The 14,218-nt window shown below is 43.1% G+C and overlaps 2 protein-coding genes across 2 annotated transcripts in view; both read left to right on the forward strand.

Annotated features, from left to right (window-relative positions):
* Window positions 1–1,304: 1,304 nt before the first annotated feature.
* LOC139220012 (uncharacterized) lies at window positions 1,305–5,112 on the forward strand. Its single transcript, XM_070852049.1, has 10 exons — window positions 1,305–1,312; window positions 1,441–1,491; window positions 1,865–1,939; window positions 2,202–2,267; window positions 2,698–2,760; window positions 2,841–2,883; window positions 3,067–3,246; window positions 3,338–3,607; window positions 4,077–4,169; window positions 4,475–5,112. The coding sequence occupies exons 3-10, from the start codon at window positions 1,865–1,867 to the stop codon at window positions 4,879–4,881; spliced, it is 1,197 nt and encodes a 398-aa protein (XP_070708150.1). The 5' UTR covers window positions 1,305–1,312; window positions 1,441–1,491; the 3' UTR covers window positions 4,882–5,112.
* Window positions 5,113–6,334: 1,222 nt separating this feature from the next.
* myo1d (myosin 1D) overlaps window positions 6,335–14,218 on the forward strand; it is an 80,906-nt gene continuing 73,022 nt past the window's right edge. Inside the window, exon 1 of the mRNA XM_070851909.1 lies at window positions 6,335–6,429. Coding sequence (XP_070708010.1) covers window positions 6,335–6,429 — 95 coding nt within the window. The remainder of the gene's footprint in view (window positions 6,430–14,218) is intronic.

The following is a 14,218-nucleotide window of genomic DNA, read 5'->3' on the forward strand; positions in this document are numbered from 1 at the left end:
AAGGGTGTGTGTGTGTACAATCAGACAAAAGAGGTTGGAAATTGAAAAGCACAACAATGAATACGTGTGCACTGATGTTTGAGGACAAACAGCCTGGCTCAGCTTAGTCAGATCCCCCAGTGACCTGTGGCCTGGTGCCCTTACTACTGATACCAAACATCACAACATCGCTGCTGCCAACATCCACGAACGCGTGTGTGAAAGAGGCCTGTCAACAGAGTCGCTGCCAACAGAGGCCACGCTGCCACGTGAAGTACTTTCATGAAGCGCCGGTTATGATTTAACAAAAGTGTGGTAGTTAGAGAGCTCTGGTTGCTTTGTCGTTGGGGCGTTGTTGTTGTTGTTGTTTTTTTTTTCTTTGTGAATGCCTTCATGTGCTGCCAGTGTCAGACCTGAGGCGTGTGTTGTACTTTTTGCAGTTTTCCTCCACTCCAGTTTCTGTCAGTCTTCCTGTCATGAAATCCACGCTGAAGCACTGCAGGGTTTTCGTTTCAAGTACAGAAAAGGGAATCATTTTAATGAAGCGGTGATGGTGCTCGAGTCGGGCTGCTGCTGTTACCCTCTAGTGGTCTGTTTGGTAGAAACATCCACTTCCTGAGCACATCAGTTTGTATGAATACATATAAGCAGTTTTTTTTAACACTTTTGGGGGAAAAGAAAAGGGAAGAATAGCACTTGGGTTCAGTAATCTACTCCTCCGTGCTTTCTTTTTCTCAGAAATTCTGATCTCGGAGTTCACAGACAAGCTCATTAAAAGTCTAGTCTACTTCTTTGATAGCTTGTCCGCCCCTATAATTTACATTCATAACAGTAAACAGTAAATTTCTTGTTCATCTCAAAGGTCAGCATTGTCCCAAGGTGTTTACAACACCAAGCAGAGGTAGAGTCTAATCTTACAGATGTGGTACACATGTTTTAATGACACTTAATAACAGTGCACGTGTTTGTTCTGCACTTATTTGTAATTTTGGTAATAGATTTTGTTCAGCATGAGTTGCAGCCTTCACATGAAAGCTGGTTTGGCAGTTTCCCCTCCATGTGTGGACGGTGTGGAGTAACAAAAGAACAACTTTTACAGTTTTACCACCGCCTGCTGACCGTACATACTGAAAATCTGCCTGCGCTGCTCGAATTTCATGTCTACATTTGCAACTAGTCTGTGAAAAGTAACACGTAAGCTGAGTGGGGAAGATGCTGTTAAACTGAAGCCTGTCATTTCCCCTTTGTCTGTGTTTTTCTGTGTCACCTGCTGATGGTATATAAGGTGATTTGCGGACAGTGTTTGAGTTTCTCGTCATGCTGATATGAAGAGGTAAGAATAACCACATATAACATACACTTACATTTTTATATAGTAATGTATTTAGAAGATCTCCAGTATTTGAAAAGGCTACTCAGACATATTTAATGAGTTATGTTCATGATTTATTATTCTTTCAGCATTTGCATGGGCCTCTATTGTGTCTACTGTTCTCTACTTGCCTCATCAAGGTACGTTTACATTTACTATGCTATCTTAATACCACAGATAGTTTTGTGTTATCATGTTTTTTCCCCCAATATAATTCACATCATGTGTGATCCGTGAGCCTGCGACTGAATCACTGTCACATAACGCAGATGATCTAAATATTTTGTTAAATCACAAAACCAAGATCACAAATCATAAATACATGAAGTTAGAAAAAATCTATACAAGCATTCACACACACATTCACACTCTTTCTTTCTTGTTTCTGTTTTAGTAACACTATCCCCTGAGGCAGATATTGATCTCATTCCATGTGATTATTATACAGCGAGTGAGTGAGAAACCATTGAAATGTATTCTTTTACATAACCGTGCAACTGTTGTCATCTCCAGATGGTTGTCTTAGCCGTGGCTGTGTTTGTAACGCTGTCGTCTTGTGCAGTTGGCTGCCCGGGGAGCACAAATTCAGTGAGTCTGAGCTTTGTTCACGGATGTTACAACGCTAGCAGCCACAGATGGAACACGAAACTCATACATTATGCAACAAAAGTTTTTCCCTCTTCCAGATGTTGTTCGGCACAGACCGAACTGTGCTGAACTTCTGTCACACTGAACCTACTGCATAAAGACAATAGAACATTATCTGATATTAAAACTGATTACTTTTAAAGTCCCTGCAACAGTCTCAAGTTTTGTTTGACACTTATTTCATTTTCTTTTTCTTGTCCAGACTGAACTGAAGCTGTGGAGCATAGAAAATCAACCTGTGGCTGTGCAGCTCGCTTCTGTGTTCAAGGTGATGTGATATACTGTACCTGTTACTCAATCAGACGATTCATTGATTAATAATTAGACAGAAAATCAATCGTTTCCGGTTATTTTTTAAAGGAATTATACAGAAAATTCTCTTGTTCAAGCTTCTAAAATGTGAAGATTTGCTGCTTTTCTTTGTCTTATGTGTCCAGAAACATTTCATAGACTTATGGAAATTGTGATTTTTCAATATTTTCTGATATTTTATAGACTAACAAATATTAAATTAATAGAGAATATAACTGTCAGATTACTCAATAATAATTAATAGTCCAAAATTAAGATTCTCATGCCACCCCGCCAATACAAATATCCTGCCTCAGTCAGTTCTGGACAGAAGCTGCAACATTTACAGTGAAGATGAATCTCCAACAGTTTGATCTTTGTTGCTAATGCACACTGCTGTATTGCAGGAGATGGAGAGTCTGAGGTGGGAACAAGCAAGACTCCAGCAGCAGCAGCATGCTCTGGCTCAGGTAGCCTCTAAATCATTTCCCTCTAGTCTGTCTTTGTGCTGTGCATGAGCAGCTGAACGTGTGATGCTCTTCTTTCACAGATGCATAAAAGAAGCCACCGGAGAAGAGCCCAGCAGGAAGTGGGTCAGTCAATGGAATAAAAACATTTCATTGCATAAAACAGAATGACTCATAGCATTCACTCTCAAACATTATTTGCTGCAACCTGCTTTCTTTCTTTCTTTCTTTCTCTCTCTGTGGATCTAATTATGGCAGAGTTACAATCATTGTAATCCAACTCAATCAAAAATCTGTTTCGCCAAGCAGGAACAAACATTCTTACTTATGGTTCGAATGATGACGAGAAAGATGACCCGCATTTGTCAGAGGATGACTCAAGGAGACGGGGTGACCCCTGCTTCCACTACACGGTCCTGGACCAGGCCTGGCGAGCCACCAACACCACCACCAAAGTTAAGATGTGTGACAGACACGTCAAATGGAAAGGTGGCTGTTTTTTCTGTAGAGATGTGTTTACTTTAATGATCATGTCAATTTGGATTATTTCTTTTTTAATTCTTATTTATTCTAACCAAAGGCTGGTACCGACTCTACTACAAGGGGAGGAGTCTTCAGATGCCTGAGAGGTGTGTGCCTGTGAACAAATGTGGCACCCACTCCCCGCTGTGGCTGGTCGGGCGCCACCCGAAGAGAAGGAATGGCATCGTCACCCGCAATGTGTGTGGCCACTGGAAGAAGAACTGCTGCGCTTTCCGGTCCACCCCCATCAAGGTCAAGAAGTGTCGCGGCAACTACTTTGTATACAAGTTCACTAAGCCGTCATCTTGTTATCTGGCTTACTGTGCAGGTATTTAATACCAGGATACCACCTTTTTTTTTGTTTAGACAGGAAGAACACAACGTCCTTTGACCTTTAAATGTTATGTAGCTGCACTAACTTTGAGGTGGACACACGGCAGACTCATGAATACACAGCATCATAAAAGTGATGTTTATTTAAAAATACATGATCATTCCTGTAAAGGCACTAGATCTTTTATTTAACCTTACCTTCCTTTTATGTGTCTTTTGGTTCCAAATATGTTTTATTGAACAAAAAACCTCATACTCAACTTTTACAGATATAGATATAAATTATGAGCGTACAGTACATAACATCAAATGATCAGTGGTCAGTTCATGAAGCCACATTGTGACCAAAGGAACCTGGAATGATATTTCTTATTTATTTGACTTTAAACACCATTTGTCTTTTTGCAGGCTTGTTATGAGGTTAACAGCTGAAGCCTGAACGATGCTCTATGTCTTATTCTCAGATATCAACACACTTGTATGTGGCCGGTGCAGGAGAAACCAGTCCTGTGTGAGCCGTGATAAGATTAACTGGAGGTGTAAGAGGAAGAAAAGAAGTAAGTCATTATTATATTAATGTTTTGGGGGGGTAGGGGCGTCCTATAAACCAGGGTTCAAACTAGAGGGTCATGCCTTTAAGTGATCTACACAGTGAGATCTACACAAACATATTAACTAGTTTTGGCACTTTCACGGTCTAATTAAAGGACCGTATGTAAAATCTTCTTTCACATAAGTGAGATAATTAAATATCCTGACTTTTAATCCCTAGATCACTGGATCCTACATTTCCCATAATGCACAACAATCCCCAACAGCACTTCTATGACTAATAATAACAATAATATCTATGTTTTGCCAGTGTCTTCCAGAAAGATCCACTTCTTTGCGTCCTACCCGGGCCAACTCAAGGGCAAAGTCAACCGAATCAAGTACAGCAAGGTGCTGGTGAATGTCGGCCGAGCCTTCAGCAGAAGAACCGGGACGTTCAGGGCTCCGGTTAAAGGAATCTACCAGTTCTTCTTCTCCACCCAAGCAGCCAGTGCTGGTGTGAAGACGGACCTGTGGCTGGTGGTCAACGGTTACTGGGTGGCTGTCTCTCACACACACGTCCCCAGGCCCTCCAGTGTCGGTAGCTTGTCTACGTACATGACTTTCCTCCGCAGAGGGGCTGTAGTGTATGTCACCCACAACTGTGGTAGGTCCTGGGCCAATGCTGCCTCCACGACCATCACATTTGGGGGCTCACTGCTTGCACAGTGGAAATAACTTTAGCTTTGTAGATTCTTCATGTGTCCTTGAACAGAGTGGGAACTGTATTTTAACAAACATGTGAATAGAGTGTCTCACAACCATCCAGTTTTTCCCCTCTAGATTCAGTGATATTCAACCAGTGTGACTGTAAACTGCTCTGGAGTGTCAGCTAAAGGCCCGATTTGATGCCCGAATGCCTGATTAAATGCTTGCATGTAAAGATTAAAGCAAAAAATAAAATAAAAAGTGTGTTGTTGATACGGTCTTAGGACACGTGCATCAGGAGACAGAACAGAATAACAAGCATACTGAGACTCTTTCATTTTGTTGTATACAGTAAACACAATACAGCGTTAAAATAGAGTTCAATTTACCACTTTTTGATATTTAATTTGGATAATTAATATGATAAATATAATTAATGCAGAATATAGTGGAGTGTGGTCCTGGCTGAGTCTGTAATCTAACTAATTTTCAATACAATTTCAATCTCACATTGTTTTCCACAAGTATAAAAGGATTAACGAGCCTAGATAGATAGATAGATAGATAGATAGATAGATAGATAGATAGATAGATAGATCTATCTATCTATCTATCTATCTATCTATCTATCTATCTCTATAGAAAAGGCACGTGCCTCTTTTCCACACCAGGTGGCGCACTAACATCACAGTAAGCCTGTTGGATGACTGCTGTCAGTGTTTTCTTGTGCTCAGCAGTTCTTCAACAGGAGGCCTCCTCCAGATAAGAGGAAATGATGATGATAATGATGATGATGATGATGGTGGTGGTCCAGAGCCCGTGCACTGACTTGTGGACGCTTCTTAATGACTCTGGAGAAACTGAGCCGCACTTTTCATTCATGTCCCGCTGAGAAAACTGTGATGATCCCTCATGTTTCCTTTTATGGTCACACGGGGCTTCATAAAGGGCCCAAACACGCTCAGAGGGCTTCACAGCCCCGTCATCGCTCAAGTATGTCTGGGAGACAGCGGGGCTGTGGTCCCGGTCCAGTCCCGGTCCCGGTCCCGGCTGTGGCTCTGACCCACACCTCTCCACGGGCCTGGGGGGGGCGGGGCCTGGGGGAGCCCGCCTCAATCCTATTGGCCGACGGTCGGTGCGGACGGCAGGAGGAGGCTGGAGGGGGCGGAGCTGGCGCGCGGTGTGACGGGACGGGGACACATTTCTGCTGGAAGAGGAAAGTTTGTGCGGGCATGAGGATATCTGGGATCATTCGCTCCTCCTAGTAGAAAAGCCGGACTTACTGCCATTGACCTCCACTATTTACAGCTGCAGGGTGTTTCTCAGACCTTAATTAAACATGACTGAATTTGCAGTTTGACTTGGGAAGAGCAGAGGAGGCGGTCAGAGGAAACCCGCCAATGTTCACCTTCAGCCTCCGAGCAACTTGTTGAAATAATCAAACACCCCCGAGAGAGAGCAGCCGAGAGAGGACGGTGGCAACATGGCAGAGCACGAGAGCCTGGAGTATGGGAAAGCAGACTTTGTGCTGCTGGACAACGTTTCTATGGAGGAATTCATGACGAACCTAAAAGTCAGGTAAGCCAGCCCTGCGGCGGCCATTCACCTTTGGAGATCCACCGAGCGCCTAATAAGCTCTCTGCCCGGGGGGAGGAGGGGGGAGGAGGTTGGCAGGGAACCTGTGCAGCTCCGAAGGCAAAACTTGGTGTCTGTCTGGCAACATTTTAGCCGCAAATGTGTCCAAGTGTCGCCTGCAGCCCTTCAACAGGTGCTGCCAGGCTCGCAGAGAGGTGTTCAGCATCTGTTCCCACTGAGAATATATTTATATATATAATAATAGATATAATATGATCAGGACGAGCCTGCATGTTATTCATGCAGACTGCACCTGTGTTTTCACTGTGAAATGTGTGTGTGTGTGTGTGTGTGTGTGTGTGTGTGTGTGTGTGTGTTCAGTCTGTGTATCAGGGTTGTTGCAGAGAGCCACTAAACTGGTGAGCATTCATTTGATGCTGTATCTCAAACCGGTAATTCCCTTTGAAGAAATGCTATGTGAGACTCCACCCAAGCTACACACACACACACACACACACACACACACACACACACACACACCATAAGTGCACAGACACTGAGGCAGACTGGTTTCTATCAGCTGTGTTATCAGTGGCTCAGTGTCAAACATGATGTCAGGCGTGCTCAGTGGGTGAGGAGGGAGCAGTGCTTCTCCCTTCCTCACCTCTGCCATCTGTAAAAAAAAAAAAAAGTGTAAGTGGATCGCTGATGTCAGCGGGTTTGTCTGCAGGACAGTCGATCATAGAACAGTAGATGTCAACAGGACATCATCAGTGCAGCTCTCTGCAGCAGGACAGTCAGAGAAAGCTGCTTTAATTGTGGGTCTGTGCGGCTCAGTGTCAGGTTGATGCAACAGAAGCTTCTCCAACAGCACAAGAATCATCTGTGGTGTGATATTTACACCATTAAACACCATTAAATAGAAGCTGCTGCCCACGTATGAAGAAATACGGGTTGCAAAATAACCTGAAACCACATTTAAAAACAAACATGCATTCCTGAAGTGTTACGTTTCTCTTAGCCAGAGATCTTTTTGCATTGGTATTGAGTCATCTAGTTCATCTCAGGTAGTCATCTGTCACAAGTGGAAGATAGATTTGTGGAAATTGAGCTCTGTGTTTTGTTTTTTGTCCCCTGTGGTACATAATGACCCACAGATGATCACAAGTTGGCTGGTTTGGTTATTTTATATCACTGAATTAGTCACTTCTTTGATTTTTCCCAGTTGCTGTTGTGCTTTATCAGTATTAGAAGACTTTATTGATGCTGTTAGAACAGTACAGGAAACAGTCTGAGCAGATAATAAATAACAAATATAGCGAAATAGGAAACAGCAGTGTCTTTTATTTAAGGCCTTCATCATCCCACTTGTTATAATTTCTCTGTGCTGCCTGGAATGAATTTTCAATCCAGTCACGGTGCAGTGTGCTCCATACGCTGCCAGTAATGACTTGTAGAATAAATATTTGGCAGGTTTTAAGGATGCAGGTTTCTCCCGTTGGCTAGTCGGCTGCATGGCTTCCCTTCTAAGGCCAAGCTGCAGAGCTCAGGAGTACTTCTGTTTGTGATTCCTTCTCTGAAGACAATCGTGACATTCAACATCCACTTGTTCTAAACACGTGTAATGTGCCCTGACATCTTTACGAGCTAGTCGACCCTGCGTGGAACTGTTGATACGTCAAAGTCTAATCATCCACTGCCTCTAGACAGCTGGTATCAGCATCACTTGTTATACTTTATTCTGCCTCAGGCGTGTCTGTCAAAGTGTGTCTGCTCAAGTTTGAGGTTTGATTCATAGTCAGAGATGTAGAACATTTGTGTTTGAACATTTTCTATATATATGTATATATATATATATATAAAGAGAGTTGTGTGTGTCCCTGTCAGAGCAGGTATTGCTTTGTTGACAGTATGAAATGAACTTCTTCATCTGTGGTATTCTTGTATTTCATAATCAATTAAAGTCCCTATAAATACACAGTAATCAGGATCATCGATCGTTACTGAGGATCGATGATCATAACGGCTGTAAAATGAACCTTGTGGTGACATTGTTTTGTCAACTAGTGTTTCCAAAGTCAACAATGAACTTATCGTATTGTTTGTTTGAAAGATAAATTGATTTGCGGCGTCTTTTTAAAGGTTTTCTTAGCTTTCTGTTTATAGTAGAAAATAAATGTGTTTGCATTATTTCCTCTTGTTTGTTGATGAGTTGCTCTGAAGCAAAGTGACCAGTGTGGACAATGCGATTCAGATGAATCCATAATCACGGTAATAATTAGTCTGGCTGCACCCCTGAACTTCAGAGTGTTCATCTGTTTAAGGGTCTAAAACTGAAAATATCCAGAGGAGAGCGGCAGGTGTACAAGTGTGCATGTTTCATAGAGGACAAGGCTCTTCTGGTTAACAGTGTTTTTGTAGCCATACCTCCTTAAATTGGATAAGCTGCAGTGGTGCGTACAGTAGCTTTGGCAGCCAGGCAAGAAGACCTGAGAGCTACCAGACAGCACCAGGCCTCATTTTCCCAGCTTTCTCCCATTTTCTGTCTGTTTGTTTTCCCTCCATCTAGACAGCTCGGCCCGGAGATGGCGTGTGCAGATTGTTATTTGTAGAGGGTGTGACCAGCCAGGAGTGCTTCCTTTTTGCTCCTTCTTCCCGTAGTCCCATGCATGCATGTATGAGTGTGTTTGCCTGAATGGGAGTGGACCACTGGAAGGAGGGATCCAGAGGCCATGAGGCATCTAATAGTCTCCATTCCTGGTACAGTTGCCCAAAAAAAGTCTGCACATCTCTCCTGGGTGTACTTTCTGCCACATGTGACTCACAGTGAAATGCCTGACATAATTAAAAAGGCTCACTTCACATCATATCTCAGCTTAGTAAGCTTAATGTATTTGGACATTTTTTTTTACAAGTACTGGAAGAGGAAACACTCTCATTGTTTGCTCTTTCAGTATTTGTGAATATTTTTATTAGAAGTGGGTCAAAAGTTGAGCCCTCAGCCCTGATTTACTGCCTCCTCTACTGCCTGAGTTTGACCAGCAACCAGCTGAATGACACAGTTGTGCAGCAGATTTCTTTAAGTGCTAGTTGAGTAGATAAACTAGTCCCCCAGTGGCTGCATGTGAGACATGATTTGGAAAAGATTTCTCGTTTCCCCCCCCCAATGTGGCCAGACGTGGTTGTTCAGTTGACATTTACTTTGTTTGACTTGAGGTTGAACTGTGTGGCCTGTTCCAGAGAGCCTCCCAGTCTCTAAATAGAACCCACCAGATGCCCAGTGTCTTTGTAGAGATGTCTGGTGGGATAAAAGTTCAAGCCAAATTGCTGCACGGTCTTGGGAATTTTGCCTGATTTGACCAGCCAGAGCAGATAAGGCATCTTGGGCAGGAACTGTGCGTCCCAGCTTGTTGGAGCAGCGAGTGCATGCGTAGCAGAATCATCTGATATGTGATTAAAAAGATGGATGATGGGAAAATACAGCGGGTTACAGACTGGAGGGAATTATACTATCACATTACTTTCTTTTTTTCTTAAACTGTGATTACTCCCTCCTCCTCCAAATGTAATTGTTGCCCAGAGGGATGCCGCAAGTGGTAATGTAGCTACAGAAGAGTTTCCCCGCAAATAATAGAGGGTCAGTGTCAGCAGGATGGATGGCCTGGTGCTGTCTGTTTTAACCTGTGAAACACAGACAAAATAATGATGAGAGGAAGCAGCAAACGCTCTCTGCCTACTGGAGGTCTGTTAGCTTCCAGTATGTGTGTGTTTCCAGCAGCCAGGCACAGTTTGAGTGCAGATAAATGACTTTATAAGGCAGCGTTGTTTTGTCTGTCCCTTTTGGAATCTGGGAAAAAAAAAACATTCCTGCAAACTGCTGTGTGTTTCCTAAATAATTATGGCATTCCTCCTCCAAATGGGAGCCTGATATTCCAGATTCAAAACCTGACAAGCACAAAACTTAGCTTCTTATGTATATTAGAGTCTGAGCTTCACAGAGCTGGATGTTAGTTTTAAAAGTGCATGATAGGAAGGGCTTGTATCCCATAGCAAAAACACTATCAGTGCCCAAATATGTGCACTATTTGAAAGTCAGCTTTGCACATTGTACATGTACACAACACAGTGAATGGCCCCGATGTGGTATGCACCACTATCTGGTACAAACATGTTCAACTAGAGAAGAAGAACTCTTAGCTCTGCACCTTCCTTGTGTTTTCCCAGTAATACTAATAATAATTTTGGACATTTACATCCAATATCATGCCTGAATATTGTGCTGAAATTCTGAACGCTCCCGTTTGTTTGGCCGTGTGAGCGCCCCAAGTGATTTGACCTTTGAACCCATCCATGAGGAGTTAAGGAGGACTTTGAACAGGAAGTCTCCAATAATATGGAGCAGGCCAACCAAGCAGGAAAGCTGGCATTTCCCCTTGCCTCTGCTCCTCACATTTCATTGTTTCCTGCAGCTCCTCTTCCCAGCTACTTCGGGATCCCATATGTGCAGACAGGCACATGTATTCCAGATTGTGGGGATTTTTTTTATTCTGGGACACACACTGTTCAGAGTTGCATAATGCAGGCCTTTGAAGGGAACGTTGTCACTCTATTTCTGGTGGTTCCTGGAGTACATGCCAAACTATTTTCACCTGCTGTTTAAGGAACAATGGCTCTCCTGTTTCAGCTGCTCTAACTGCAGGTAGACTCAAAGAGGTGTGGTGCACCTTTCTCTTTCTCCTGCAATATAAACAGACAGGTAGAGTAAGGATTGGCAGGGAGAGAAGGGTCAAGGGTCAGACTTTGTGCTCCTCCTGGGAGATCAACCTTTCTTACTTTACAGTGAAAGCACAGGTGACCCTGAAAACACTTTCTTTATTTGGCTCCTTTCAAAGTAAAAACTAAATTCTCATTTTGCACACATATTTGTAGCCCAGGGTCCTTTTCTGTGCTGGATCACATTTTTTCATGCCTTTTGTTCCTCCCTGTTCCAAAGTCCATCTGCAGAACACACATACTGTGCAGCAAATGTCTCTAAGAATATTTACTCCCAACCCAGTTATTAAAGTTTTTTCCTCTTAACCGTGGTCAGTGACTGGAAGAGAAATATTTATAGATGAGCACCAAGATAGAGCGCGTTCTCCTGCCGGCTTCCTGCTCGTTTGCCCGGTAGCTCTTTCTTTGGCCAAGACCAGCAGCAAGCGAGTGCAGCGTCACCTCCAATGGCAGGCCTAAATGTAGGATTCGGAGGAGATGGTAGGCCAGTTGCACATGTAAATATGCTTTATTTTTTTTTATGTTTTAGTAGTCAAAACGTCATGAAAACTTCTTTCATGCAAGTGCAGCCTCGATGCCCCAGACTGACATTCCTCTGAGATTTCTTGCTGATGGTGAAGAAAAAGAGTCTCCCCTGAACCGACAGATTCATAAAAGGCTTTTTTGAGAAATGCCTCGTAGGCCTGCTCCCCTGCAATCCAGCAGTGAAAAGTCCAGTCTCGCCGCAAGAATTTCCATACAACCATCTGTAATCTGAAACACATTACCATCCTTACATAAACAGGGGCTGTGCTTGTGTAGCTTTATCCCCCTCTAAAATAAGTTCACCAGCTCTCAGAGACGTCTCATTTGTGGACTGCCTGAGTTGGCAGGCGGGGTCGGGAGCAGGCAGCTCGGCACAAGCTTTTACCAGTTTCTCTTCTTTTTTTAGTGCCTTTGTGTCATCGTTTCCTGACATCTCATTTGGCCTCTCGCTACTGTCGCTTGTACATTTTATTCCTATTGTATTATTTAATTTGTGTGTCTGTGTGTGTTTTTTTTACATAAGATGTCTCATCTCTGATATCTATATATTAAGTTGCCAAGAGTGGGTGCCAAACCTCAATATTTCATGACTGCAGGCTCGGATGTGTCCCTACGTGTCCCTAGGATAGAGTTGTCATGGATTTTTCTGAGAACTTCAAGTTCATTTTGTCTCCATGTGACTTAAGAGCTCAGGAACAGCTTCTTAATGGACCTTGTGTTGAGGTTGCAACTCAGGCAAAGTACCTGATTTTGCGAAGTGAACATAATGCATTGTTGCACGCTTGGCTTCTTTTGTTGAAGGCGAGGTGCGCTTGTTTTATACACCGAAGTCTGTGTGCAGTTATTGGCGAGTACTGATTCACATGTGGGGGGAAAAAAAAAAAGTTGCAAGAAGCTTTTCGTGGCTCCAGAGGGAGCCGCACCAAATCTGATAAACTGCCTCTAGCGAGCTCACCAGGCCTCTGAAGTCCACTCCTCATCCGTGCTAGAGGCTAGAGGCTAAATTAGCAGCTAAGTCTCTGATCAAACTATCTGCAGTCACGTTGCATTGTGGGTAATAGGTGGCAGTTTTTGAGAATTAAGAGGAACGCGATAAATAAAAAGGTAAATATCTCTTATAGAAGTGCTGTTAAATCTTTGAAATTATTAAATGGGGATATTTTAGAAATGCACAAGGTCTTTAATAAGATATTTAAATACTTGGGTTTGGGTTTACTAGTGTAGACGACTGATGACGTGGTCTTGATGACCCTGTAATGACATTTAAGGTTTCAGTTAAATTCTGGTTGTCTTGTGTAATTTTACAATGTCCAGGACCTTAAATGATGACTGTGAAAGAATGCTTGTCGTCCTTGCTGTTGGTACTTTCTCACTATACGATTTAACGCTGTGAAGTATCACAGTAAAACTGTCTGGCTCATGATTAAACAACCAACCGCATCCTCTGTCTGCAACATTACCCCCAGACACAACTTCCCATTAGCCTTGTTCTCCGGCCCACACGCACGTCAGACATGATGCACCCATGCGACACTCCGATCTCCTATCTGAGCCTCATTCACTGAATTAGTGACTTGTTACATGTCTCAGGAATTGGCCAGCATGGCGTCATGTTTGGGAATCCCTAATGATGCATGTGACTCAGATGGCTGATGCTGCGCCTGTGTGTGGGTGTGTGTGTGTGTGTGTGAGGTTCAGGTTTTTTCTTTGTGTGTGTCCCAGGTGGCTGTGACCTCATCCTGTGCTTCCTTCAGTGTTGTATTGTTCTCCTGTCCACCTGTTGGAGCTGTGCCCTGAGCCGCAGTGGGGGTGGAACAGCTTACTCACTTTCACAGCCAGCGCCTCACATCACTTCACAGTCACACACACACACACACACACACACACACACACACACACACACACACACACACACACACACACACACACACACACACACACACACACACACACACACACACTGGGCTGGCTAATTTATTGCCTCTACTCAATGCACATTTTTTCTCTTTAACAAGGCTGTGGTGGAAAGTAACCAAGTGAAATTTCAAGGTATTCGTGTTGAACTTAAGTGTTTCCATTTAGTGTTGCTTTATACTTCGACTTTCCTACTTTTCAGTGTGAAATATTGTACTTTTTACTGCCCTACGACAGCTGCAGTTGCTTTTCAAATGTATTTTTTGAACATAAAAGATACAAACCCCCCTAAAAAAACCTTGTTATACGTGGGGTCAGCTGTAAGATGTTGTCAGTAGTTCCACCATTGGGTGATTTTTTTTTTTTATCCCCTTCAAAAAATGTAATTGTGATTCCAATTAAATTCATGCATGAGATGTTGTTCCTCACCAGACTAGGTAATAAAAAAAGTGCTTTAAAAGTGTGTTTCCATTAATTATCTCATGACCTCTCAGATTCACCTTGTGACCCTTTGGAGGGAGCCCGACCCCTAGTTTGGGAACCACTGGACTAAACTGTATTTAAAGTAATTAAAGTAGTT

The sequence above is a fragment of the Pempheris klunzingeri genome, chromosome 20, assembly GCF_042242105.1.
Source record: "Pempheris klunzingeri isolate RE-2024b chromosome 20, fPemKlu1.hap1, whole genome shotgun sequence".
NCBI classification, from domain to species: domain Eukaryota; kingdom Metazoa; phylum Chordata; class Actinopteri; order Acropomatiformes; family Pempheridae; genus Pempheris; species Pempheris klunzingeri.